The 24,397-nt window shown below is 43.0% G+C and overlaps 1 protein-coding gene across 1 annotated transcript in view; it reads left to right on the top strand.

The window, feature by feature from the left end:
* The window catches only part of LOC139159534 (uncharacterized), a 38,524-nt gene that overhangs the window by 1,586 nt on the left and 12,541 nt on the right, over nt 1-24,397 (top strand). Inside the window, exons 2-5 of the mRNA XM_070736846.1 lie at nt 6,392-6,477; nt 11,274-11,342; nt 13,400-13,652; nt 17,377-17,564. Of these exons, the coding sequence (XP_070592947.1) occupies nt 6,392-6,477; nt 11,274-11,342; nt 13,400-13,652; nt 17,377-17,564 (596 nt within the window). The remainder of the gene's footprint in view (nt 1-6,391; nt 6,478-11,273; nt 11,343-13,399; nt 13,653-17,376; nt 17,565-24,397) is intronic.

Here is a 24,397-nt window from a genome sequence, read left to right as displayed (position 1 = left end):
TGGGTCCATTTTCGCGAAATTGGACCTGGCCCAGGCATATCAGCAGCTCCCCGTTGATCAAGACACATCTGAAGCCCAGACCATTGTAACGCACAGAGGTGCCTTTAAATGCACCCGACTCCAGTTTGGAGTCTCCACCGCCCCCGGCATTTTTCAGGGTCTCATGGAACGAATTTTAAATAATATTCCGGGGGTCGTCCCATATTTTGACGACGTATTAATATCGGCCACATCCAAATCAGAATTGTGGGAGAGAATTAGGCGCGTTTTAACTAAATTTAAAGAAACAGGACTCCATTTAAAAGCGGACAAATGTTCCTGGGCAGTTCCCAAAGTAGAATTTTTAGGCTTCACCATAGACAAATTCGGAATTCACCCCACAAACGACAAAGTTGATGCTATAAGAAATGCTCCCACTCCTTCAAACAAGACAGATTTACAAGCATTCCTGGGACTCCTTAACTTTTATTCCGTCTTTCTTAAACAGAAAGCGACGGTGGCAGAACCGCTCCATAACCTTCTAAAGAAAGACTCTGCCTGGACGTGGGGACAAAAAGAACAAGCCGCTTTTACCGCAGTAAAAAATTTACTTTCATCCAACAGTGTTTTAGTACAATATAATGTAACCCTGCCCTTATCCCTGACTTGCGATGCCTCTCCATTCGGCATAGGAGCTGTCCTCAGCCATACCTTCCCAGACGGCACGGAAGCCCCAATAGCCTATTACTCTAAAACTCTCTCTTCAGCTGAAAGAAATTATTCCCAACTCGACAAAGAGGCGTTAGCCCTTGTAGCTGGAGTTAAACGATTTCATTATTATTTATGTGGCCGCTCCTTCACCCTCATTACAGACCATAAACCTCTTTTAGGTATTTTGGCGGGAAACAAACAAACTCCCGCCTTTCTTTCCCCTCGCATGATTAGATGGGCTATTTTCCTAGCCGCTTACAATTATACTTTAATCCACAGGGGGGGGAAGGATATTGGAAATGCCGATGCATTAAGCAGGTGCCCCCAAACAGAATTGGTCAGTGATCCTGCCCCTGCGTCAAGTATTTTATTAATAGAAACTAGTAAACAACAGTTATTAACAGCAATAGACATAGCCAATCAGACACAAATAGACCCAATTTTAAAAAATATTAAACAATGGATATTAAAAGGTTGGCCAAATGAACAGTATTCAAACCAATATCAACCCTTTAAGAACAGACAGCTTGAATTAAATGTGTTAAAAGATTGTATATTATGGGGAGACAGGGTTGTTATTCCCAAATCCTTACAAAAACAAGCATTGCAGTTATTGCATATAGGTCACCCAGGAATAGTCAAAATGAAAACTATTGCTAGAAGTCATTTATGGTGGCCTGGGTTGGATAAGGACATAGATGCATGGGTTGGTGGTTGTGCACCCTGCCAGAGAACAAGACCCAACCCACCAAAAGCCACACCATCTGAGTGGCCAACACCAAGAGGGCCCTGGTCTAGAATACATATTGACTTTGCGGGACCAATCAGGGGCCAATCCTTTCTACTAGTTGTGGATGCATACTCCAAATGGTTGGAAGTTGAACTCATGGCATCTAAAACTACTAGTGCAACCATAAAAGCACTAAGGAAAATGTTTGCCACACATGGCATCCCAGATATTGTGGTTTCTGACAACGGGCCTCAGCTAACAGCCCGTCAAATGGAACTATTTTTTTCGGACCAGGGCATAAAACATGTGCTCACCCCTCCTCACTTTCCCCAAGCGAATGGACAAGCAGAACGAATGGTTAGAACCACAAAAGAAGCATTAAACAAAGCACCATTAGGAGATTGGCAACAACAAATCGACGAATTTCTAACCATTCAGCACATAACACCATCAGCGTCCACAAACAAAAGCCCGGCGGAACTTTTAATGGGCCGGAATCTCCGCTCCAAACTAGACAGAATTCACCCTAATTACCAAAACGACCAAAAAGAAATTAAACTACAAAATGAGAGACAGTTTAATATCGGGGATTTAATTTACGCCAAAGACTATGATTCAAATGATAAGTGGAAAGAAGGAACTGTATTAGAGAAAACCGGGTTTAAAACATATATTATACTATTAACTGATGGGCGTAGTTGGCATCGGCACATCGATCAACTACGCAAAATAATTAAATCTAACTCAGACATTTTGCCTACTATAGAAAAACCAATACAGGACTTACCAGAACCACTTCGAGACTCCAGCGAAGGCTGCCTGATGCCCCTGGCGGCCGGCGGAGATCAAAATGCATCAACGCAACCAGGCCCGTCAGAGATTAGCTTTAGCGGAGCAACGGAGCCGGCCGTCCAGGCAAGCAGCTCCCAGCAAAATGAACTGCGCAGGTCCCAGAGAACTGTAAAGCCACCAATCCGCTTGCAGGACTACGTGACGTGGATTAACACGTAATCATGATCTCATCTAAAGAGGGAGGGGTGTTGTGTTTGTTTAAAAATATTCACAGAAATTCGGTGATTGGTTAAAGACGCGGCTATTCGGAAAATAGCCGCGAAAGTTAAATTGTTGTCAGTTGAAAAAGCCCGCCGTTTTTAAGCGTATGAATAGGGCAACGGACTAGCCATTGCATTCATTCGGATGACTACCGTTCCACTGCTTGTATTTTACCTCGTTATGAATAAACCAGTTCTGATTTAAGCTACCGGAGTCCTGACTTTTCACTTCCTCTCTCATCTCTCTTTCTTTCTTCCTCACTCTCACTCTCTTCCTTCCTCTCTCATCTCTCTTTCTTTCTTCCTCTCTCTTTTCCTTCCTCTCTCATCTCTCTCTCTCTTCCTTCCTCACTCTTCCTTCCTCTCTCATCTCTTTCTTTCTTCCTCTCTCACTCTTTTCTTTCCTCTCTCATCTCTCTTTTTCTTTCTTACTCTCTCTTACTCTCTCTCACTCTTTCCCTCTCTTGTTCTCTCTCTCTTGCTATCTCTCTTTCTCTCCCCCTCTTTCTCTCTCTCTCTTATTCTTACTTTCTCTCTATTTTACTCTGTCTGTTGCTCTCACTCTCTCTCGTTCTCTCTCCGTTTTTCTCACATCAGAGGCAGGTGAAGGGGATTTTCAATATCGGGCACGTGCGCTCCCCATCCCCTGCCAGCCCGCCCGGAACATTTAAAATAAGAAAAACCTTCGCCAGCTCTAAGTTCTCATGCTCGAGGAGGGGGTTCGACTATAGGACCGCCAATGTATTTTTCTATATTCTGGTTGCTTCTCTGCTTCCTGGCTGCGGAGGAAATCAAGCACCCTTTCTTGCTTCCAGCCGCTCCTCCGACCCGTCCTCAACTCACCCACCAGCTGCTGCTGCGACTCTCGGAAGCGCCCAGAAGATACTCGGTGATCCTCCCGTTCTCTCCCCTTTCTAGGAATGCAGTACTTGATGGTTTTAACCCCTTAAAGGTTAAAAAAAAATAAGGACACTCGGCGCGGCGAGGCGAAGCGACGTTAAGGGGATGACTCGAGCCCCCGCCCCCAGGACACTTGGCGAGGTGAAGTGGCGTTAAGGGGATGGCTCGAGCCCCCCCACACGCACTTAGCCATGGCGCACTTAGCTGCGTCTTTCAGTTTTTGAACCTGGCCCAGGAGCCAATCGCCAAATGTAGGCTTTTGCAAAAAGTAGGTGATTGGCTCCTGGGCAGGGTTAAAAAAAATGCGCGCTGACAGCTGCAGCTAAGCGCGCTATGGCGCATAACTCAGCTTACAGGGATCTATGGGCTTGTGCACTCATTCACGCTTTTTGTCACTCCACTCTCCCACTCTGGGTGACAACAGGCAAAGAAGCCTTCCACTCAAAATGTGATGCCTTTGCTTTTGTTGTTGTTTTGTTTTGTTCTCCTTGCATGGCATCGGCTGCTGGGAAATCTCCTGTGAATCCGCCGTAGAGACTCTCCTCAGCCCAGTAAGTGAGGGAATCTGCTGACAGGCTGGATAACACAGTCTGAAGCCATTGTTTTTGTTTTTTGGAGGGTTTTTTTGGCACGGCTGCAAGCCCCAGCGCCTGTAATATGGTGGACAAGAGCAGGAAATTTAAAATCTGGTGACTGTAGCAAGCTCTTGTAATCACCTTGTAGAGCAGAAAAACAAATACCAGCTAGAAGATAGTATAAAATGATCGGGCAAGCCCTTTGTGATCAGCATGGCTGGATTACTGTCCTGAGCTGACTTTGAGAAATACAGTATGTGACAAGCGGTCCGGTTACAGAGGTAAAATATTGCAGCCAAGTTAAAAATACAGTAAATTTTGATGAGATAACAGCAGAAGAAACTCTTGTAGTGTTAAATTTTCTTTTCTACCTATTAATCAGCAGTCAGATAGGAATTCCACGACCTCCCTCATGACGGACTGAGTGACAAACTGGAGATATTACATCGTAGGCGGATATGTATATCAGTCCTCAATGTGATTGGACAAGGAAAACCCTACCTGAAGTCTGACTCCAATTATCATGGAGAATTGTATGGCGCCCCTCTCCAAAGACTCGGAGCAGATCACAACATGCAATATACAGAGTACAAATCCAATATTAAAAACAGTATTTAAACCCCTTATAATAAAACAACAACCATGCAACCCACATAAACCATACATAAATCATAATAGCTGAGGGGAAAGGCAAGGAGGGTGGGGGCAGTCCTGATCTCCGGGGGGAGTTGATTCCAGAGGACTGGGGCCGCCACAGAGAAGGCTCTTCCCCTGGGTCCTGCCAGACGGCATTGCTTAGTCGATGGGACCCGGAGAACGCCAACTCTGTGGGGAAAAATTGGCCGCTGCGATTCGTGCAGCAGAAGGCGGTCCCAGAGGTAGTCTGCTCTGATGCCATGTAAGGCTTTATAGATCATAACCAACACTTTGAATTGTGACCGGAAACTGGTCGGCAGTCAGTGCAAGCGGTGGTGTATTGATGAAACATGGGCATACCTAGGGAAGTCCACGACTGCTCTCGCGGCCGCATTCTGCACGATCTGAAGTTTCCGAACACTTTTCAAAGATAGCCCCATGTAGAGAGCATTGCAGTAGTCGAACCTCGAGGTGATGAGGGCATGGGTGATTGTGAGCAATGACTCCCTGTCCAAATAGGGCCGCAACTGGTGCACCAGGCGAACCTGGGCAAACGCCCTCCTCGCCACAGCTGAAAGATGGTTCTCTAATGTGAGCTGTGGATCAAGGAGGACACCCAAGTTGCGAACCATCTCTGAGAGGGTCAATAATCCCCCCCCCCCCAGGGTAATGGACAGACTGATGGAATTGTCCTTGGGAGGCAAAACCCACAGCCACTCCATCTTGTCAGGGTTGGTCCTTTTTTCAGTGCCATTGTAACTTTCAACAGTCACTAAATGAACTCTAAATTAACCCTAATGACTACTTGTCCTAGGTCTACCCAATCCAATTTCCAATATTTTGAATTCTCCCATTGCAGGAAGGGAAAAAATATAGTTATATAAAACAATTAATATTTTAGAACTAAAAATGCAAACTTGGATTTAAAAGAAAGTAAGAAATAGTTGGGTTTCCATGAAGCATGTGGTTTAATATTTCATTGTTTCTGACTTTGTACAAGTTGTGAAACTGGTTATTTTGAACTGGATGTCTGTTTTTGTTTTTATTTTGTTCCTAGGGTATATTTGGAAATTTAAAATAGAATATATTTGCTACTATCAAACCCATTCCTAAAGAAAGAAGAAATGTCTATATTTATTAGGGCAGTGAATGCTTCAAAATTTATTTGGAAGATATTTCAGTACAGCATTTCTCTAATGTGAAGTCACATTATCGGTAAGAGTGGTCCTTGTAAGTTGTTGCAGTCCTAAATAGAGGCATCACATGGATTCCAGAATGCTGCAAACAGTGACAAATGTAAGGCAATGGCCGAGCATCCAAATGTCGTCATGTAACCATAGAGGTAGGGGTATGCAGCCACCATAACTCATAAAATAAGTGGAGGGAGAGAGTTGGACTAAAAGTCACTTCTGCCATAGGATGCCATGATTCCCTCTGTGCTTTGTGCCACAATGATGGTGCTTCTCTGTTGTTCATGAACAGACAACTACCCACAGAAAACATAGAGGCCAAATGTCACCAAAAGAGTCAGCCACCAGCCACCCTTAGACCCAGGTGAGCTGCCCTCCTTGTGTAGGCATAGATAATGACCATTGTTTACCTGGATGTTGACAGTTGCCCTGAAAAGCCACTACCCGGAGCTTAGCTGCCCATTCTCACTGGGTGAAGTCTCTAGACTGCTACCTTTCACGATGGCAGTGAGAAAGTGGTTTAGGGTAAGTGTGGCTATCTCAAATGCGAAGAAACTGGCAGTAGGGGAGAAAGTTCATGCTTCCCAACTCTTCTGCCATGTCTTTTTTTCTTCACAGAGAATTTGGAAAAGATTGCAGATATTTTTTTGCTGTGCAAGCGAAGAAGAAGACCTTCCCAGGACTCCTCGTTCTTCTGCTCCCAGGTACCACCTCCCCCTTCTCCTTAAACCCTGGGCATGGTGGGACACCACCAATATAGGGCAGCCAAAATTTTTACTGGCTTATTTTGTGGGTGGGGCTTGATGGTCATGTGACTGGTAGGAGTGGCTTGCTGGCCATGTGACCAGGTGGGAGTGGATTGATTATCATGTGACTTGGGACTGGCTTAAAGCTCATGCTACCGGATGGGAGTGCCTTACCTACCATAGTGGCTTGCCAGCCATGTGATGAGATGTCATGTGACCGGATGGGAATGGTTTGAAGGTCATCTGACGGGGTGGGCGTGGCAAGTCATGTGATTGATTACCAAGTGGGGTCCCCAGAGGCAAATCAAACCTAGGTAGTCCAGAGGAGCACTCAGAACAATAAAAAAATAATTTTTTATTAACTTTTTAACCGCATCATCACGGGGGGGCCACACCCCACAGGGGGGCAATTTGATTTTTAATGGGAGTGATTGGAACCTTGTCTAAACCAAGTTAATGTCCTTTTAGGCTTCCTTTGGCTGAGGAGTTCTCTTTTGAATAGACTACCACCTTTCACGATGGCAGAAAGAAAGTGGTGCAGGGTAAGTGTGGCTATCTCAAATGCGAAGAATCTGGCAGTAGGGGAGAATTTCATGCTTCCCAAGTCTTCTGCCATGTCTATTTTTCTTCATAGAGAATTTGGAAAAGAGTACAGGTTATTTTTTGCTGTACAAGCGAAGAAGAAGACCTTCTCAGGACTCCTCGCTCTTCTGCCCCCAGGTGACCACCTCCCCCTTCTCCTTAAACCCTGGGAATGGTGGGATTTTGTGGGAAAACACACGACAATATTTATGTAATCTAAAAGCTTAGAGATAATTTCTACTTCAAGGGAAATGGGGGACTTCTCTGAAGAGTTGGAGTCACCAATTATCAAACAGGAACCGAGCCCTATATTGTCTTCAGACTTGCCTGGGCCATCCCACGAGGTTCCACAGATATATATAAAAAGGTAATGATTTTGTGCACTTACTACTTAAATAAGAATAACATAAGTACAGAAAACAATAAACAAGCCACTTACAAAAGGAAGATGAAAGTCCTGCTGGTCTCCACTGCTGGTCTTGAACAGTTGGCCACTCCAATGATCTGCGAGTTTAGAGCTCAGGGAGATGAGGGAATTACCATCTTGATCAAACCAGAGACAGCACCTTTGAAACAATATGTACTTTCTATTTAATCACTTTTGAAAAGTCCCTGTAAAGAGTTTTTCAGTTGTTAGGAATCTTTGAATCAATATGTTTTACAGAACTCAAGGAGTTTCCTTCAGTCCTTACCGAAGGAAGTTATTAAGGACAAAAATTAAGGAATAAATAGCAAAAGAGAAATTAAATTTTTTATTTTAAAAAGTTTCAAATGGCTATGGGTTCAGATAAATTTGAAATAACATTTTGGAGTTAATTATAAAGACCCATTCTTGTAGGAAAATATAATTTTGAATTATTTAAAAAATAAAAAATAAAAAAGCCTAAAATTTGAGCATTAAAGGAAAATAGATGAAATATTACAATTATAAAAAATCACTCACACTCAAATTATAAATATAGAATGAAGCAAAATATTTTAACATTGCACATACCAAAAATATTTTGAACAATGCACCCAGAAATTAACTTTAAGAGTTTCTTCCTCTACAGATACACTACTTTGTAAATTGTTGCTTTGTTGTAAATTGTAATCTTAAATGAAATTACCATTAAAAAAATAGTTCTACGAATTACAAAGAGAACTAAGAGTTTATAAACATTGTAATAAAAAACTAAAAAAAATTGAATAATTAAAAGTGTTCAAATGGATTAGTAGCAATTGTTAAATATCTGATTGGCAAACAGATGGAAAAAAGTATATTTCCAAGCACATCTAGTTTGCTGTTCTGAGATCATACACAAACACACAAACATACAAATGTACATAATACAAAAGCTACTGAAGTAGTAATTCTTAAAGAACATCTAAACAGCTACCAATTTTACAGAGTTTTTTAAAAAAAATATTTCCTCATGTCAGGGATAAAAGCTGTATTATCTCATTTCAAACATTCTATACCAATGATGGTGAACATATGGCACAGGTGGCACACGGAGTCATATCTGCTGGCACACGAGCCCTTACCCTAGCTCAGCTCTAGCACACAGGCACGCATCGGCCAGCTGATTTTTGCCCCATACAGAGGCTCTGGGAGGACATTTTTGGCTTCCGGAAAGCTTCGGAGGGGAATCGGGTAGGGCAAAATTGCCCTCCCCAGGCTCCGGGGAAGAATCTGGAACCTGGGGAGGGTGACAAACGGGCCTACCGGGCCCAGAAGAAGTTGGGAAATGGGCCTCCAGAGGGCCTCCAGGGGGGCAGGCAAGGCAATTTCTGAACTCTCCAGGCATTGAATTATGGGTGTGGGCACTCACACAGGTGCAATAGCACTATCGGCACCAAAGGGAAAAAAGGTTTGACATCACAGTTCTATATGATTTCTTCAAACGGAATGACAAAGAACCAGTTCCAGGCACCTCCAGAGGTGAGTTGGTAGGTGGCTGTGAAAAGCCTGCAGGGAATGCGGAACTCCAAGAGACCGCTACGTAGGGATGGGCAGGACCCAGAATGGGTGGAAACACTATTCCGGCAGCAGCAATGAAGCGCGTAGTCTCGCTCCATTGCCGCCGGTCTTGCACGCTCCCCCCTTGGAAAAAAATAAAGTATAATCCCCAAAAGGGATAAATCTGAAAGAGGTTCATAAGAATACAAACATTTAATTCTTTGTGTTTATAACTCTGTAGTATGAACAAAAATGAAATAGCAAAACCCAAAATAAGAATTAATTTTTAAAAAAATCTAAAGGACAGGGTTTTTTTTAAAAAAGTAAAAGATTGCCCTTTTTAATAAAGGACAGATATGGTCACTGTAAATTTATGACAAATTTCTCATTTAGCAACATAAATTTTGGGTTCAATTGTGGTAAGTTGAGGCCCACCTGTAATTCTCAGAAATGCCAACAATTTCTGATTACTTTGAAAGAAAGTTATGCTGATAACTGTAGAATCAGGATTAAAACATTTGCTTTGTTGAGGGTGTAAGTCTTTTGTTGAAAACACCCGAGCTATTGACTTGTAAATAATAAGAATCAAAATCTGAATAATTTGTACAAACACAGCTAGTTGGCAAAAGTGCAAGAATAAAGATCAGCCCAAAGCAAACAAATCACATTACAGTAAGCTAAATGTATGGAATCAAATACTGTAATACCTCATGATACGCACTTATTTGGTGCAAGGAGGAGGTTCGTAAGACGAAAGGTTCGTAAGACGAAACATTGTTTCCATAGGAAACAATGTAAAGTCAATTAATCCGTGCAACGAACCCCCCCCCCACATACACACACAAAAAACCGGCTTTCGGCGACTGCTGGGAAGCCGCGCGGCTGTTTTAAAAGGTGACAGCTGGCCTGGGGGGCTTCCCAGCTCCCCCCCGAACCCGGGTTCGGCGTTCGGGGGGGTGCTGGGAAGCCCCCCAGGCCGGCTGTCATCTTTTAAAACAGCCACGCGGCTTCCCAGCTGTCTCCTGAAGCCGAACGCCAAAGCCGAACTTCCGCGTTCGGCTTCAAGAGACAGCTGGGAAGCCGCGCGGCTGTTTTAAAAGGTGACAGCCGGGCTGGGGGGCTTCCCAGCAACATCCCGAACCGAACCCGGGGTTCAGAAAAATTTTGCCTCTTCTTACGAACTTTTTTCGAGTTACGAACCGGCGTTGGGAGACTGCTGGGAAGCCGCGCGGCTGTTTTAAAAGGTGATAGCCGGGCGGCAGGGATTCCCAGAAGCCTCCCGAATGCCGGTTCGTAACTCGAACAAAGTTCGTAAGAAGAGGCAAAAATTTTCTGAACCCCGGGTTCGGTTCGGGAGGTTGCTGGGAAGCCCCCCAGCCCGGCTGTCACCTTTTAAAACAGCCGCACGGCTTCCCAGCTGTCTCCCGAAGCTGAACGTGGAACCACTTTTCGTGGGAAGGTAACGGTGTGCCTCTGGTGTTTAGTCATGCCGGCCACATGACCACGGAGACATCTTTGAATAGTGCCTGGTCCTTGTTTGCAATATAGTTTCTGATCTTTATTAATTGAGAGTGGGCGGGAGAGGGGAGAGAATCTTCTATTACTGATTAACAAAATTCTCCCCTTTCGTGTGTATCTTGCAATTTACGGTATCTCAAAATCCAAGAGAAACCAGAACTTTTCCGAGACTGAGTTCCCTACTTTCTACTCTCTGGGATTAAAGTTCCGGGGTGGGTGGGTGTGAAGAACAATACAGACCTATTACAAGACCATGGACAAAACAGATGAATTACTGTAGCTTAGTACAATTAAAAAAAATTAAAACGTTCCAGAGATTGTGATGTCTATTGCTTTCCGCAGAAGCCAAGTTTCCGGCACTGCGCATGAGCCGCCATCTTGTTTTTGGCTTTAAAAAAAATATATTTTGCAAATTTTGGGCCCCTGCGCTTTGCGCGCACACGCCCACATGGCGCAGGAGGAAGCGAATGGCAACGAGGTAAGTTAGAACCCACCCTTTACCTAAATGAGTGCATAGCATTGCAATCCCACCTTTATGTGATTGCTTTCCTTTATCATTACACTTCAGCATAAAACAATATAGGCCTTTTGTAAATTCTAAGTAGCATAAAAACCAAATGCAACTAGAATCCAGTTGTTGAACATAACTGGGAATCTTTTAAGTAATCAAATCTTTTTTTCATCCTTACTGTTTACAGTTTCTTTTGCAAATATGTTTGCCTGTAGGAATCTTTACAGGCTACAACACAAATATCCTATTATGCAACAGACGGTGGACCAGGTAATCACTTGACCTTCCATAATATTAGATTGACTGCAGTGTATGCATGGTTCTTTTAGGATACTGTTTTATTATATTATTGATTTTAATCTGATTGTTCTATTTCCCTATTTTACTATTGTTGTATTTATCTTACGTGTTAGCAGCTCTGACTCCGTTTTGGAATAAGTAAGTAAATATGTAAGTAAATAAATATAAATATCATAAATATAAATATCATATCTATCTGTGTAGATTCATGTAACCAACATGTGACATTTTACATTTCATTGAATTTCAAACTCCCAACGTCCTTAGGACAGGGAATGTGAAGGATGCAGGGCACTGTAATTCAGCAAGACTTAGAAGACCACAAATTCTCTTTCTCTCTCTACCGTAGTCAGTACAACAGATAAGTGATCAACTTCATGAGAATGGATTTCAGACATAGCTGTTATCAGCAGGTGCTGAACCAACCAGGTCATGCTGAAATGCCAACCAGCCTTTTCTTCCTGTGGGTGGAAAAAAAAGACATTTTATTTTCTCCTTTAAATATTTCACCTTCCAAATTTTTGGACTAGTAGGATTCCTCCAGCAAACATTTTAAAATGCTTTTTTGCCTTTTTTATAAAAAATGTAAAACAGCCCCTTATGTTTAGTAGGGTCTATGTGAGGGTAAAACGTTTGGGCTTGGCATGTCAACATTTTGGAAAACAGTTAACGTTTTTATTTTATTTATTCACATTTCTGAATTGCCTATCTCCATCAGAGGGGGACTCTTACGTGTGTGTGTCACACAAAAAACACATGAGAAAGAATTTTTTACATATTTTGAAAAGTATCAAACAATTGTGCGATTCCTCAGAATCTGCCATGTCATTTACCTTCAGGTGGTGTTTTTTCTGTTGACAGGTCTCTGAGGCAGCTCCAGGTCACACGAGGCCTCACATTCTTTTTTTGTGTAGGTTCTGTGGCTTCTGAAAACTATCTGATACTTGCCTGATTTTTAGAGCCTCCAGAGGTTGTGCAAAAGCGTGGCCCCCTCGCACAACCTCCAGAGGCTGCATGGCAACGCACACATACCCCCATTCTCATGCAGCTCCCAAGATGTCACATAATTGCATGAGAACAGCATGTGCTTTTGAGAATAGTTGTTAGGTGTTGGTAAACACTGGTGTGTTACCCAAAACATGCCATATTTGACATGCGCTCCCTAGGTTCAGCAGCATCATTACTCCTATTAGCAGGGTAATTGAGTTCCAGATTTATAAAGCATTTCACTGGCTTTGCGGGTATTTTCATAAATAAAAGTTTTTTCTTGGGAATCTTTGTTTCATTTCTTACCCTGACCCATTTCTCAGTAATCTTAGAACATGCTAATCAATTTGGTTTGTGCACAGATAGTCCTCTACTTAACAACCATTCATTTAGTGCCCATTCCAAGTTAATAATGGCACTGAAAAAAGTAGCTTAAGAGGTTTTCACAATTAATGACCATTATAACATCCCCATGGTTGCATGATCAAAATTTGGGTGCTTGGCAATTGGCATGTATAGATGACAGTTGCACTGTGTCTTGTGTGATCACAATTTCTAATCTTACCAGCTGACATCTAACAATGTCATTGTCAGTTTCACTTAACAACTACATAATTTGCTTAACTTTTATGGCAAAAGATTTAAAATGGGACAAATCTCGCTTAACTGCCTTGCTTAGCTAATGGAAATGTGGGCTCAATTGTGGTTGTAAGTTGAGGACTATCTGTATATTTGTTATTGTTGTTTTTTAAAGGTAATTGCTGCACTAAAAGCAAACTGAACAAATAAAATTCAAATTGGATGCAAAAACGACACATACCCTGTTTTCCCCAAAATAAGACATCCCCTGATAATCGGGATTTTGAGTGATTGGCAATAAGACCAAATGCTTATTTCAGGGTTCAAAACAACATAAGACAGGGTCTTACTTTGGGGGAACACAGTAACCCAAATTTAGAGAGGAAGATACAGTATATATGCGCTGGTGCTTAATTCTGTCGATTTTCTTCATTCTTCTGTTTTTGGATTTTCACTGCCAGATCATGACAAATGCCATTGAATCTATTTATACCAAATTAACTGAAGTAAAGGACATTATGGATACCATGCTAGATATAAGCATTGAAGCTGCCGCGGAGAGCATGGAATTAACGTTGTGTTCAGCGAGGAGTGCTGTGGACACCATTATGGATATCGACATGGCACAGATGATGGCGAGTAGTGTTGACAAGATTATCTTCAAATCGGATGACTTATTAGAGCACTTTCTGCCAATCACGGATGAGGAATTTTGTAAGACTATGCGGTTCCCTCTCTTGATTATCCACATTTTAATAAGTTTGACCTCTAAATTTATTAACTTCTTTTATTTCTACAGCTATCTATCTCTGCCAAGTGACCCTGGATGGCATATAATTCTAAAACCGTAAAACAGTTAATTTTTTAATCCAAAAGTAAATGTATACAATAGCTGAGATAGTTGCCTATTTGCCGATGATTCTAAAGTGTGCAATAGGGCTGATATTCCTGGAGGGGTCTGTAATATGGTAAATGATTTAGCTTTACTAGATAAATGGTCAAAGCAATGGAAACTGCAGTTTAATGTTTCCAAATGTAAAATAATGCACTTGGGGAAAAGGAATCCTCAATCTGAGTATTGCATTGGCAGTTCTGTGTTAGCAAAAACTTCAGAAGAGAAGGATTTAGGGGTAGTGATTTCTGACAGTCTCAAAATGGGTGAGCAGTGTGGTCGGGCAGTAGGAAAAGCAAGTAGGATGCTTGGCTGCATAGCTAGAGGTATAACAAGCAGAAAGAGGGATATTGTGATCCCCTTATATAGAGCGCTAGTGAGACCACATTTGGAATACTGTGTTCAGTTCTGGAGACCTCACCTACAAAAAGATATTGACAAAATTGAACGGGTCCAAAGACGGGCTACAAGAATGGTGGAAGGTCTTAAGCATAAAACGTATCAGGAAAGCCTTAATGAACTCAATCTGTATAGTCTGGAGGACAGAAGGAAAAGTGGGGACATGATCGAAACATTTAAATATGTTAAAGGGTTAAATAAGGTTCAGGAGGGAAGTGTTTTTAATAGGAAAGTGAACACAAGAACAAGGGGACACAATCTGAAGTTAGTTGGGGGAAAGATCAAAAGCAACGTCAGAAAATATTATTTCACTGAAAGAGTAGTAGATCCTTGGAACAAACTTCCAGCAGACGTGGTTGGTAAATCCACAGTAACTGAATTTAAACATGCCTGGGATAAACGTATATCCATTGTAAGATGAAATACAGGAAATAGTATAAGGGCAGACTAGATGGACCATGAGGTCTTTTTCTGCCGTCAGTCTTCTATGTTTCTATGTTAACCAACTAACAGCATTTCTTCTTTCATTCATTCAGTTTTTAAAACTTCTTCATTTGAGTAAAGTTTAAAACATCTGAAAGGCATTAGCTAGGAAAAGTAGACCAAGAATGCATATGCTGGCCTAGTAAAGATATACAATATTGAAAATATGTCAGAAGTAAGCATGGGGAGGTATTATTATTATTATTATTTATTAGATTTGTATGCCGCCCTTCTCCAAGGACTTAGGTATGCTAAACAGATTAGATTAGTTATTTTTAAAAACCATGGAATCTAATATTTTGTAGGTAATTTTTCTTAAAATTGAGCGCTGTTAATTTTGATAGGGAAAATCTCTTGCCTAGAGAGCTCTTGCTTGTCAGTGAGTGATGCGAAATCTGAAAGACCCAACTGATATGATGAGCCAGTAATTGTGGCTTATTCAACAAACCATATTCGATCATCCATGACGTAACCTAAGCCCATTGTGTGTGATTTTATTTAGCCTATATAGAGGAACTGAATGATCTTATCTAAGATAAAAGCTGCTTACACAGATAGCCCTTGACTTACAACTACAATTGAGCCCGAACTTTCTGTTGCTAAGTGAGTTTTGCCCTATTTTATGACTTTTCTTGCCGCTGCTGTAAGTTCATCATTGCAGTTGTTAGATTAGCCACCACGTTGCTAAGTGAATCTGGCTTCTCCATTGATTTTGCTTGTTTAGGCTGCAGTGGTCGTAGGTTTGAAAATGGTCATATGTCCCTTTTTTCCAGTGCCATTGCAACTTTGAACTGTCACTAAATGAACTGTTGTAAATTGCATTTCCAGCAACAGGTAGATCTTTGTGCCAAAGGACATGCAGTGTGCAGCATTGACACGAAATAGATCAGTGATGGCAAACCTTTTTCTAATTTTGTCCCACAAACACCATCCCATGCACACCAAATACATGCCATGCATGCTCCTAATGGGCTGTTCTTCAACCTTAGGTTTCCTAAAGCTTCTGGAATGCAAAAAACGGCCCAATGGACAAACTAGAAGTTCAGATAAACGAACTTCCAGTTTGTCTGTTCATGGAGGGCCTCATGTGCCCTCAGCTATGGCTCCATGTGCCACCTGTGGCATGCGCTCCATAGGTTCTCCATCACAGGAATAGACAGGGGAGGAGACCATATATGTAAGAGAAGGCGGGTGCCCTCAGTCAGTTGCATAGAAATGAACTAGGACAAGTAGAGGCGTGGCTAAATGTACTTTATTAGAGAATAAAGTATTCTAAGAATCAAATCCAGGCATCCAATGCATAAACTCCTGAATAGAACCAATTTTACTTTTTTAAAAAATGGGTCACATTTTAGCAAATCAAAGTACAGGCTTATCATCTTATAAATTTTCTTTCAAATCCCTCTGTCGATCCTCTTTCCAGCTGATCTTCCTTGCTACAGCTGATTTTAAGACATATGCAAAGGTTAGGTTGAAGACTTAACTGAAAAGGGTATCTGTTATTTCTCCTCTGTTGTGGAGACTATTGAAAACTTATTGTCACCTAACCTAAATGAAAGGCATGGGCCTTTCTACCCCCTTAAAGCAATACATTAAAACTAATTGCTATGTAAGGAGGGGAAGATAAAGAGATAGAGAGAGAGAACAATTCCTCAAAGCCAAAATAAAACCATACTTTCCACGTAGATCAGGACTGGCTGATTTCTTTGTGCTGGTATTCTTTGGCAGGAGAAATTGGTAGCCTATTGGGCATTGCAGATTCAACCAATCTAAAAATTTCAAAGCCATAACAAGTCATCACTATCATTATTACTCATTGGCCATTCAATTTTGGTGTAAGGTCACCAAAAATGAAATGCTTTACTTAAAAAAAAAAATTGGGTCACATTTTAGCAAACAAAAGTACAGGCTTATCAGGCTTATGAAATGAATGCTCTGACTTTACGAAAAACATTCTAAAGCAGTGTTTCTTAATCTCAGCAATTTTTACGATTGTGGACTCCATTTCCCAGAATTCCCTAGCTAGCATCCCACAGAATTCTGGGAGTTAGAGACCACACATCTTAAAAGTTCTGAGGTTGAGAAACACTGTCCTAAAGTGTGGCAGATGATTGATGGGGAGCCTGGTACATATTATTTTATTTATTGATCAAATGTATATACCTACCCATCTCCACCAAAAGGGTTGTATTTTACCATCTTGCCCTCTTTCACAAAATCTAACTGAACAGTTTCACAAAGCCTATGGATCTTATTTTTACACAGCATAAAGGTTAGGTTCACTACACTAAAATGTAATAATAGTGTAGTGCTGGGGAAGGGAGGGCAGTGAAAAGGAGTCTGGGCCAACGCTGATCTCTTTTTGTGGTTCCTCACCAAATTGTAGTATATGTGGTAAAATAATCCCCTCACTTCCTCAATTAAATATTATTAACAATGAGGGAGAGGAATTGAAATCTTTTTTTTTTTAGTTATTCGAAGTATAGCTCAGATTTCCCCAAAGCTTAATCAAGGGGGATTTATTTGAGGAATAAAGTGACTAATAGCTAAAATTTCTCGGAAACCTAGTTGTGAGGAATGTTATTTGTGAAATGAACGGACTGATAATATTAGCTCAGGGATTGTGAATGGGGATCTCTTTTGATCTAATTGTTGTTTGTTTAGTTGCCATTGCATTTTCGGACCGCTCTGGAGCAGCCTCTCTTGAAAATCAGGAAGGAGAGCCAAGTTACTACAGGCGCCTGAGTTCCTTGTCGATGAAGCTCTGTAGTCGAGCCTACCAGCATTCTCGGATAAAGATCAAACTGGGTGCAGAGCAGGTATTGCTCCAGCTTGAACAGCTCTTTTACTTGGTAAGAAACTCAGTCATTCTGTGCTATGTTTGGGAAATAAAAGGAAAGGGTGAATAGTGAGACCTTGGGTGAGAAACAGCATCCTTGTTGGACCATGTAAGTTGCTGAATGGTCTCTTTAGCAAATAGCCCAAGCAGCTGAACTCGGGGACATTGATTCAGCCATGGAATGGAGGCAGACTGTTTTCTATAAAGCACTGATGGCGAACCTTGTTTCCCTCATGTGCCAATAGAGCATGCGTGCGCGTTATCGTGCATCTGTGAGTGCCCACAACCATAACTCAATGCCTGGGGAGGGCGAAACGCCTTCCCCCACCCCCTGGAGGCTGGAAATGGCCTGTTTCTCAACTTCTGGTGGGCCCAGTAGGCTCATGTTTCACCTTCCCCAGGCTCTAAAGGCTTCTCTGGAGCCAGGGGAGGGTAAAAAATGCCCCCCCTCATCCCCCTGCAGGCTTTCCAGAAGCCAGAAATGCCCTCCCAGAGCCTCTGTGCTAGCCAAAAATCATCTGGCCGGCACACACATACACATTGAAGCTGAGCTGGGGAAAAGGCTCGCGTGCCAGCAGATACTGTTCTGCATGCCACCTACAGCACCCGTGCCATAGATTCGCCATCACTGCTATAGAGTCATTTGCAGGTTCACAGAGGTGTTATTGAAGAAGCTGACATTTAATATACTGTACAGTGGAACCTCAACATACGAGCAGCTCTACTTACGAGCTACTCGAGATAAGAGCTGGGAGGGGAGAGACATTTTTGTTCGTCTCCCGAGCTCAAATCCGGGATACGAGCTGAGAAGAGCCGGGCTGTTTTGCTTTCCTTCCTTCCCGCGCTGATGCAGAGCAAAGCGTCACGCCCCCCTGACGCTTTCGGCGGCTTCCGAAGCGACGCTGGGCTCTTTTGCCGCCAAAAGCGTCAGGGGGGCGTGACGCTTTGCTCTGCATCAGCGCGGGAAGAAAGGAAAGCAAACCAGCCCTGCTCTTCTCAGCTCGTATCCCGGCACTTGGTGAGTGGAGAGGCGGTCGCCTCCCCTGCCGCCCCACTCTGCGGGTCCTTGGCTTCTGCTGGGGGTGGGGGGATCTGAACGCTCTCTGCTGGGGGTGGGGGGATCTGAACGCTCTCCCTGGCTGGGAGCGCATTCGCTGCGAGGGCTTTCTCCGTCACTTTCGGGAAAGCGCGCCGCGCCCCTCTCGCAGCTCGGAACTGACAGGGCTGTGAGAGGGGCGCTGCGCGCTGCACGCTGCGCGCCTGTTTTAAAGGATCGCAGCCGGTCTGGGGGGGCTTTCCAGCCCCCTACCCGGGCTCGGGGGTAGCTGGAAACCCCCCCCAGAGCAGCAGCGATCTTTTAAAAAAGACGCGCATCTTCTCCGCTGACTCCTGGCGAACTTCCCCGCTTTAGGAGTCAGCGGAGAAGCTGCGCGCCTGTATTAAAAGATCGCTGCTGCTCTGGGGGGGGTTTCCAGCTACCCCCGAGCCCGGGTTGGGGGCTCGGGGGTAGCTGGAAAACCCCCCCAGAGCAACAGCGATCTTTTAAAACAGACACGCAGCTTCTCTGCTGACTCCTGGCGAACTTCCCCGCTTTAGGAGTCAGCGGAGAAACATAGAAACATAGAAACATAGAAGTCTGACGGCAGAAAAAGACCTCATGGTCCATCTAGTCTGCCCTTATACTATTTTCTGTATTTTATCTTAGGATGGATATATGTTTATCCCAGGCATGTTTAAATTCAGTTACTGTGGATTTATCTACCACGTCTGCTGGAAGTTTGTTCCAAGGATCTACTACTCTTTCAGTAAAATAATATTTTCTGATGTTGCTTTTGATCTTTCCCCCAACTAACTTCAGATTGTGTCCCCTTGTTCTTGTGTTCACTTTCCTATTAAAAACACTTCCCTCCTGGACCTTATTTAACCCTTTAATATATTTAAATGTTTCGATCATGTCCCCCCTTTTCCTTCTGTCCTCCAGACTATACAGATTGAGTTCATTAAGTCTTTCCTGATACGTTTTATGCTTAAGACCTTTCACCATTCTTGTAGCCCGTCTTTGGACCCGTTCAATTTTGTCAATATCTTTTTGTAGATGAGGTCTCCAGAACTGAACACAGTATTCCAAATGTGGTCTCACCAGCATTCTATATAGTGGGATCATAATCTCCCTCTTCCTGCTTGTTATACCTCTAGCTATGCAGCCAAGCATCCTACTTGCTTTCCCTACCGCCTGACTGCACTGTTCACCCATTTTGAGACTGTCAGAAATCACTACCCCTAAATCCTTTTCTTTTGAAGTATTTGCCAACACTGAACTGCCAATACAATACTCAGATTGAGGATTCCTTTTCCCCAAGTGCATTATTTTACATTTGGAAACATTAAACTGCAGTTTCCATTGCTTTGACCATTTATCTAGTAAAGCTAAATCATTTACCATATTACAGACGCCTCCAGGAATATCAACCCTATTGCACACTTTAGAGTCATCGGCAAATAGGCAAACCTTCCCTACCAAACCTTCCCCTATGTCACTCACAAATATATTAAAAAGAATAGGACGCAGAACAGACCCTTGTGGCACACCGCTTGTAACCTGACTCTGCTCAGAATACTCGCCATTAACAATAACTCTCTGATGTCTACGCTTCAGCCAGCTGCAAATCCATTGAACTATCCAGGGATTAAGTCCAATCTTCACTAATTTATCTATCAGCTCTTTATGTGGAACCGTATCAAAGGCTTTGCTGAAGTCCAGGTAGGCAATATCCACGGCGCCACCTTCATCCAACACCTTTGTGACATAGTCAAAGAAATCAATGAGATTAGTCTGACATGATTTGCCTTCAGTAAAGCCATGCTGATTTGGGTCCAATAAGTTATTGTTTTTTAGGTGCTGATTTATCCTCTTTTTGAGTAGAGTCTCCATCATTTTAACTACAACTGATGTCAAGCTAACTGGCCTGTAGTTACCAGCTTCTTCTCTACTGCCCTTCTTGTGAATAGGCACAACACTGGCCATTCTCCAATCCTCAGGAACTTCTCCTGTTAACAAGGAGAAGCTGCGCGCCTGTATTAAAAGATCGCTGCTGCTCTGGGGGGGGGTTTCCAGCTACCCCCGAGCCCGGGTTGGGGGCTCGGGGGTAGCTGGAAAACCCCCCCAGAGCAGCAGCGATCTTTTAAAACAGACCCGCCGCTTCTGAAGCCAAACGCCAAACGCGAACTTCCGCGCCTGAGGAGTTAGCGGCGAAGTAACGTGAAGGATTGGAAGCTCACCAATCGTCCACGTTACTTCGCTCCTGTCCTGGCTAAATCGTGTGGCAGCAAACATGCTTTGGGGGTTTGGTTGGGGGGGAGGGAGATAGGAAGGTGCTACTTCTCCCCCCTAGCCAAACCCCCAAAGCATGATTGCTCCCACACGATTTAGCGGCGAAGTAACGTGAAGGATTGGAAAGCTGAAACCGCACGGCGTTCGGAGGCTTCCGAAACACAGGGAAGGTTAGTGAAAAGGTGCGATGCTTTTCCGGAGAAGCGAGCGATCCGGGAGTCCAGGAGGGGGAGAGAAAGAGAAAGAGAGAGGGGGGAGAGAGAGAAAGAGAGGGATAGAAAGAGAGAGAGAGTGAGAGATGCTTAGTGAGCCTTTCTTTGAAGTTGAGTTTCTTTATTGCTTTCTTTCTTGCTCTTTTTCTTTCTCTCATTTACCTTCCCTTCCTCTATTTCTTCTTTTCTTTCTCCTTCCCACCTTCTACCCTCCCTCCCTCCCTTCACTCATTCCTCTCTTACTCTCCCCTTTCATAAGTTCCAGGGATCGATCGTGAAGGAGAAAGAGAGGGAGAGATCTGGATCCCCCCCTCCCCCGATCGTGTGCGTGTTTTGCAATCCGAGGCTACGGCGCATTTTCAGAACTCGGTTAGCTTGCGCGAAGGTGGCCGGCCGCACGTGATGGAAAAAGGTCTGGGAAGGCTTTGAATCTCCATAGGAGGGAGGGAGAGCGTAGTTAGGATTCTCGAATAGGCACCTCTGATTGGGTTTAATTTGACAGATTGATAGATGAAGCCCTCTGCCCTCTCCAAACGCATCTGGCTAACGGGGCGATTACCTCCCGGCTTCTTACACCCGCCGGAGTTCAGGATGGGGTGGGACGGAGAGACCGGTATGAAGCGAGTGACCTATTCCAGGACTGCAGAGGCGTTTCGCCCGCCCCCCCCCAAGACTGTCTCGTCTTAAGGTTTTAAGGGGAGGCTTTTTATTTCTCTTTCATTCTCTTTCTTGCTTTCTTGCTTTCTCTCTTTTACCTTCCCTTCCTCTATTTCTTCTTTTCTTTCTCCTTCCTACCTTCTTCCCTCCCTCCCTTCCTTCAGTCCTTCCTCTCTTACTCTCCCCTTTCATAAGTTTCCTTGCTTCCTTCCTCTATTCCTGTCCCTTCCCCCTTTCTTTCTTTCTTTCTTTCTTTCTTTCTTGCTTTTTCTTTCTCTCTTTTACCTTCCCTTCCTCTATTTCTTCTTTTCTTTCTCCTTCCCACCTTCTTCCCTCCCTCCCTCCCTCCCTTCACTCATTCCTCTCTTACTCTCCCCTTTCATAAGTTTCCTTGCTTCCTTCCTCTGTTCCTGTCCCTTCCCCCTTTCTTTCTTTCTTTCTTTCTTTCTTTCTTGCTTTCTTTCTTGCTCTTTTTCTTTCTCTCTTTTACCCTCCCTTCCTCTATTTCTTCTTTTCTTTCTCCTTCCTACCTTCTTCCCTCCCTCCCTTCCTTCAGTCCTTCCTCTCTTACTCTCCCCTTTCATAAGTTTCCTTGCTTCCTTCCTCTGTTCCTGTCCCTTCCCCCTTTCTTTCTTGCTTTCTTTCTTGCTTTTTCTTTCTCTCTTTTACCTTCCCTTCCTCTATTTCTTTTTTTCTTTCTCCTTCCCACCTTCTTCCCTCCCTCCCTCCCTTCACTCATTCCTCTCTTACTCTCCCCTTTCATAAGTTTCCTTGCTTCCTTCCTCTGTTCCTGTCCCTTCCCCTTCTTTCTTTCTTTCTTTCTTGCTCTTTTTCTTTCTCTCTTTTACCTTCCCTTCCTCTATTTCTTCTTTTCTTTCTCCTTCCCACCTTCTTCCCTCCCTCCCTCCCTTCACTCATTCCTCTCTTACTCTCCCCTTTCATAAGTTTCCTTGCTTCCTTCCTCTGTTCCTGTCCCTTCCCTCTTTCCTTCCTTCCTTCCCACCCTCCGTCCATTCATTCACCCATTCCTCTCTTGATCGCTTAAAGCCGGTCCCTGGTGCAAAAAGGGTTGGGGACCTCTGTCCTACAGGATTGGGTGGCAGAGAAGTTGAACATATGTAAAATTAAAAGTTTAACAAAGTTTACAAGTTAAGTGAAAGAAACTTCATTATTCATTTATATGTACATGTACATTTCTTCATTAAAAACCAATTAAAATTATTTACATTAATTCCTATGGGGAAAAGTCGTTCGAGATAAGAGCTGCTCGACTTAAGAGCCCAGGTCCGGAACGAATTAAACTCGTATCTCGAGGTACCACTGTACATAGCAAAACTCTTAAAAGATATTTGATTTAAAATATATTAAAAGATAAATTGGGCTGATGATGAATGATGGTTACAATAACCTAACTGTAATAGCCACTACTCATTTGGCTGAATCACTTTGGGCCATACCCACACTGAGCCCAATCCACCTCACAGGGTGATGGTTGTAGGGAAATGAGAAGAAAGTATTGGGTATGTTCACTGCCTTGAGTTACTTATGAAAAGGACAAAGGCAGGATATAAATATTCCTGTGTCTAAATCTTGTTCTACCATTAGTATCCAGTAAAAGGTTAATGAGCAGCTGGATTGAGTTATGTAGATTTGGATTTGGTCTAAAAACAAGGGCTTTGCACAATGTATATGTTAACCAGGTAGTCTGCCTGCAGTGCTGTTTTTAGGGACTGTGCATTGTGTCTTCCACTTGGATTCTTGCTTAACAGTCTATCTACAGCAATCTTTCTTAGCGTTGAAGATGTTAAGAAATTTAACTTCCAGATAGGATGGCCTTTGCTAAGAATTGTAGAAATTGAAATCCAGAGAATCAAGTCAAAGTTTCCAAGGTTGAGAAACACAGACCTACGTTATCCATTAATCAGATTCAGAATGGGGGAGAAAACATCAACATTTTCTTGTATTATAGCAAATCTGCTCATCTTTTGTGCATAGGTTCTTCCTGCTTGACTTCATGTGGATTCAACCTTTTCATTAATAAAAAAAATTGTGCTACGTTCCCCAATTTGATGCTTTCCAGATGTGCTGGATTGTAATTATACAGTATAATCTCCATTTGACATGGCCATTTTGTCATGCAACAATGTAGTGCAGTGCCTTGTATGCTCTGATCTTAAGTGAGTGCATAATACTCACCTGGAAGGATTAATGGCAAATTCAGGCTGGTGACTTTTTGATTAGAAAGCAGTGTTGTTCAATATTGCTTGTTAATATAACTCCAGAATAATTGCTTGTTTGGAACTCTTCACACAACCTTAGTACATTTTAATGGTCTGATTTCTATTCGAGGAATAGGCAGGAGCGTTGGTAGAAACTTTTGAAGCATTCTTCCAAAAATAGTTTTCCAGCTTTTCTAATCTGGCCGTGTCTGGGAGAGGATGAGAGATGTGGTGTAAGATACTTGCAAGATACCAAGTTGAGACTGCTTTAGGGCAGTTCACTACTGTAAAGAAAAATTCAATTCTAAGGGACTTCAGTAAATCTCTGACCCCAGGACAGATGAAAATCCATGTATCTCTGGAATATGAGTGGACATATGCCAATTTTTTTTAGGGGGGGTGTCATTTATGGGGCTTCATGAATGGA

This window comes from Erythrolamprus reginae, chromosome 2 (genome assembly GCF_031021105.1).
Source record: "Erythrolamprus reginae isolate rEryReg1 chromosome 2, rEryReg1.hap1, whole genome shotgun sequence".
In the NCBI taxonomy this organism is placed as follows: domain Eukaryota; kingdom Metazoa; phylum Chordata; class Lepidosauria; order Squamata; family Dipsadidae; genus Erythrolamprus; species Erythrolamprus reginae.
The sequence above is the reverse complement of the archived record's forward strand: the minus strand, read 5'-3'. Positions and strand labels throughout refer to the sequence as shown.